The sequence below is a fragment of the Plasmodium gaboni genome, chromosome 4 (genome assembly GCF_001602025.1).
Source record: "Plasmodium gaboni strain SY75 chromosome 4, whole genome shotgun sequence".
In the NCBI taxonomy this organism is placed as follows: domain Eukaryota; phylum Apicomplexa; class Aconoidasida; order Haemosporida; family Plasmodiidae; genus Plasmodium; species Plasmodium gaboni.
Window position 1 is genome coordinate 116,143 of NC_031484.1, and position 4,588 is coordinate 120,730.

The 4,588-nt window shown below is 18.6% G+C and overlaps 2 protein-coding genes across 2 annotated transcripts; both read right to left on the bottom strand.

Annotated features, from left to right (window-relative positions):
- Positions 1-1,771, bottom strand: PGSY75_0404800 (hypothetical protein; the record flags this gene model as incomplete). Its single annotated transcript, XM_018784113.1, has 2 exons — positions 1-83; positions 207-1,771. Coding segments are annotated over 2 exons (1,648 nt in total), but the record flags the coding sequence as incomplete, so codon positions are not given.
- A 1,004-nt stretch (positions 1,772-2,775) lies between these two features.
- PGSY75_0404900 (6-cysteine protein) lies at positions 2,776-3,948 on the bottom strand (the record flags this gene model as incomplete). The annotated part of the gene is made up of 1 exon (XM_018784114.1): positions 2,776-3,948. The coding sequence occupies one exon, from the start codon at positions 3,946-3,948 to the stop codon at positions 2,776-2,778; it is 1,173 nt and encodes a 390-aa protein (XP_018643276.1).
- Between the last annotated feature and the right edge of the window lie 640 nt (positions 3,949-4,588).

Sequence of the window (4,588 nt, forward strand, 5' to 3'; positions counted from 1 at the left end):
TTCTCAACAAAAGTCTAAATATATAATCAAGTATAGCTTCCTCTGCAGCTTGTCTCGTCTTGTTAAGTTTCTCATATAATAATCTACAAAAAATTAAATATATATATATATATATATATATTTATTTATTTATTTATTTACACATTTTATATATTATCAAACCAACACCCACAGTGTTGATATTTTCTCTTTTTTTTTTTTGTTACTTTTTTTTGATAGGTATATATTTACACAAATTTTCTTCGCTTATTAAAAGGTCATCATCTTTTATAGGAACACTCTGATTCTTTAACAGGTGCACATTATTTTCTATAAAACTAAAATTGAAAGGTTTTATTTTGTTATTTAAAAACTGAGACATATTTATAGTATCCTGATTATTAAATTTCCTATTTAATAAATTATTTAAAACATATTTTGTATATATTTTTGATAAAATGAATTCAAAATTTTGCTTATTGAAATCTGGAATATAATATGGTGTTCCTGGATTAAAAGAACTTTTTAATAAAATGTCTAATATTTTTTTATTTAATAAATTTAAATCTTGAAAAAATAAATGAATAAACATATACATTTCATTTACTACTTTTTCTTCTTTTATTAAAGATATTAATGTATCTACAACTATTATAAAGCTAGAAAAAATCTTTTTCTTATTTTTTTTATTTCCTTCATGTGAATCAAATAATATACTTCTAACTGCTTCTAAAAAGACATCATTATTTATTTTCTCTTCATAATATTCTTTATCTAAGGAAACTGGATAAAATGTAAAATATTTCGATATTCTATCTGTTTTAGATCGAATAGAAGAACTCTTTAACATTCTTTCTAATGATATATAATATTTAAATAAATCTTGAGCTTTATAAAATTCTTCATTTTTAATGTTTGAGAAGAAACAGTTTAGAGAATTCTTATTACAATCTATAATCTTGAGTTTTTTATTCAAATTACAATTTCGATTTTTTTTCAAGTATTCTAAATAGTTATCTTTGCCATCATCATTTTTTTCTTTGCCATCATAATTTGTGGTACCATCATGTGTTGTTTCCTTATTTTTTTCTTTGTCTTGATAATTTTTGGAGTCCTCTTTTTTTATCACATCAATATTTTCTTTCCTTTCAAGCTTTTCTGTTTCTTCATTTTGCTCATCAGGACACATTCCAGTAATTATTTTTTCTCTCAATATCAAATTAAATATTCTTTTTAAAAAAAAGTTCACATTAGATATTAATACATTTTCTTCTCGACTAGATAAAAATTTTACAAATTCTTTGATCATAACAAAATTTTTTTCTTCTTTTAATTTTTTTTTATGCAGAGTAATCAAATCGTTAGTATATGAATAGAAATCATTATCAATTGTAGTATCTTTAATTAATTCATTTTGTTTTTGTTTTTTTTTCTCTTCATCTATATTTTTTTTCTCTTCATCTATATTTTTTTCCTTTCTGTCAATTTTTAGGTTTTCATCGTTTATTTGATCAAACATTATATTTTCAAAAAAAATATTTTTAAGAATATTTTCTTCCTTCGTCTCTTTGTCTAATGTAACAAGTTTGCCTTCATTCATATCAACTACTTTGGATTTATCAACATTTGTTCTGTCTTTATTTTTTTCTACATTATTTAATATTCTTCTTAATAAATTATCATTATTTGCATAAAAAAAATTTTGTTCCTTCTCCCAGTTTAAAAAGTTTAAATCCTTTAATTTTTCACACCACAAGACAAACAAACAGGCAATCACCAGGTAGTTTTTCATCTTTAAATTGGTTTTAAAATATAAAAATAAAAAAAAAAAAAATAAAAATAATTTATATATATAAATATATATATATATATATATATATATTTTACCTTGCTGTTCAGATAAAACTGTTTAATAATAATGATGTATATTTTAAAAATACAAGAATTTATATGTAATTCATTTTTTCGATATATTTTAAAAAATATAGACAGGGAATAAATAAATAAATAAACATATTTATCATATATCATATATATATTATTTTTTATTTCGAATCATTTTTCATAATTTCAAAAAAAATCCAACAACCATCATAAAAATGATCAAAGGGTAAGATATTCGTAAAAAAAAAAACTCAAAGTGAATCATAAAAAAAAAAATACCTCAAATTAGTAAAAATAAGTTCAACTCATTTTTTCATACCTTTATAGATTTATTCTTACAAGAAAGAGAAAAAAAAAAAAAAAAAAAATGTCTGGGCAAGTCTCATCACATGCATAAAAAAAAATATATAAAAAAAACAACATTATTAATACAGAGATAAATATCAACAGACATTTTTATGATTTTTATGATTTTTATAATTTTTATAATTTTTATGATTTTTATAATTTTTATAATTTTTATGATTTTTATGATTTTTATAATTTTTATGATTTTTATTTTTCTCAAAATAAATTTTTCCTACAAAATATGTAAAAGATATATAAAAATATATTTATATAAATATATATATATATTTTTTTTTTCTATAAATGGTTATTTGGGCTATTTTAAAAAAATTTATAATAACATTTATTTATTTATTATTATTTATTTATTTATTTTTTGAATCAGTTTAATATTTAAAAAAAAAAAAAAAAATAATAATAAATATATAAATAAAAATTATTATTTATTTTTTAAGAAAATAAAAATATGTAACGATATTATTCTATAAAATATACTTTTGAAACCATAAAAGTATGCACATGTGAAAATAAATAAATAAATATATATATATATATATATTTTTTTTATGAAGTGTTAAAAGATTTATTAATGACTTCACTTTCTCCAGGTTGTATATCTAATTCAAATGTGTAGTAATCATTATATGTCCTACTTAATTTACATTTACATTGAATAGTATATTGTTGTTTAACATAATGTGGTATTTTTAAATAGTATGGATATTTAGAACTATGTTTATTTTTAAAAGAAATATATCCTGGAATTAATGTTTTTAAATCTGTTTCTTTATTATCATATAATACTTTATCAAAACAATTAGCTGGTTCGATATTATCTTTACCATCAAAGGAACATTTAAATCCAACTAATTCTCCAGGTTTAGCTTGTAGTTTACAAACTTTATTATTTAAATTATCTTGAGAAGGAAATTGTTGAGCAAAATAATTATAAATATTAGTTCCAAAATCACAACCTTTTATTACATTATTGTTACTATGAACAGAAACTCTCATGATTCCATATTTAGAAATAATTTTCTTTTGTGTTACATCATCAACAATAACATTATCTCCATTATTATTATTATTATTATTACTACCTGTGGGAGCATTTTTATAACTATCATTATTTAATATATCTTGTGGAATATTTAAAAAATCTGGTAGTTTTAATTCGGAATTATTTTGAGATTCATTATTATAAAAATTTGAAAGATCTTTCATTTTTTTTAATCTATTTAATGCTTTATATAAATGTTCATCATATTTTTCATTAATAACTTCACCTTCTTTTAATTCTTTCATCATATCTGATTTATGTAATTCATCCTTTTCTTTTAAGAATCTATTAACTTTTAAAAATTTTTGTATAGTCACAATATCCAAATTACAAAAACAAAAAAAAGAAATATTGGATTTAACATAAGGAGATACTAAAAGAGTATTACCATAAACAACTGAACCATATAATATATGTTGTATCGACATTTTTGATGAATTCATTTTGTCTTCATCTGTACTTTCAGATGTATTTACACTATCAAAACATAATGCACCTGTCTTATTAGGACATATAAAAGTAATATCATCAAAAGGTTTAGCATCTATTTCACAATATACTTTATTCTTATCAGATAATAAATATTCCTCCTCTGTAAAATCGCATCGATGACTCTTACTTGATACCCATGCTTCTCTCCAAAAAAGGAGAGCTAAACATAAAATAACACCTCTCATAATAAAAATATAAAATAAATATATATATATATATATATATATATATATTTTATATATATGTTTTTATATTTTTTTTTTTTTTTTATTTTAAATATTTCAAAATTTTTTATTTTTTCAATATGATCATATATATATACACATTTATATATATGTTACATTTACATGTTTTATTGAATAAATCTTTTTATTTTTAAAAAATTTGGAAAATTTAAATATAACAAGTACACATAAAAGGAAAAAGGAAAAAGGAAAAAGGAAAAAGAATAATTTTTTTTTTTATATTTATTATAATTTTCTTTTTTTCCTCAAAAAAATAAAAAAACTAAAATGTGCATTAAATAAATAAAATATATATATATATATATATATATATATATATATATATAATATATATATTATATATTAATTTTTGTATTTATAATACTCCTGAATTTTTTTTTTTTTTTTAAACAAATAAAAATTGTAACAATAAATACGACAAAAAAAAAAAAAAAAAAATATATATATATATATATATATATATAATTAATTAACAAAATAAACATTTATAATTTATGTGATATTATGAATATTTGTGGAAATTTTGCATCACAAATAAATAAACATATAAATAAAAAAAAAATATATATATTATATATAT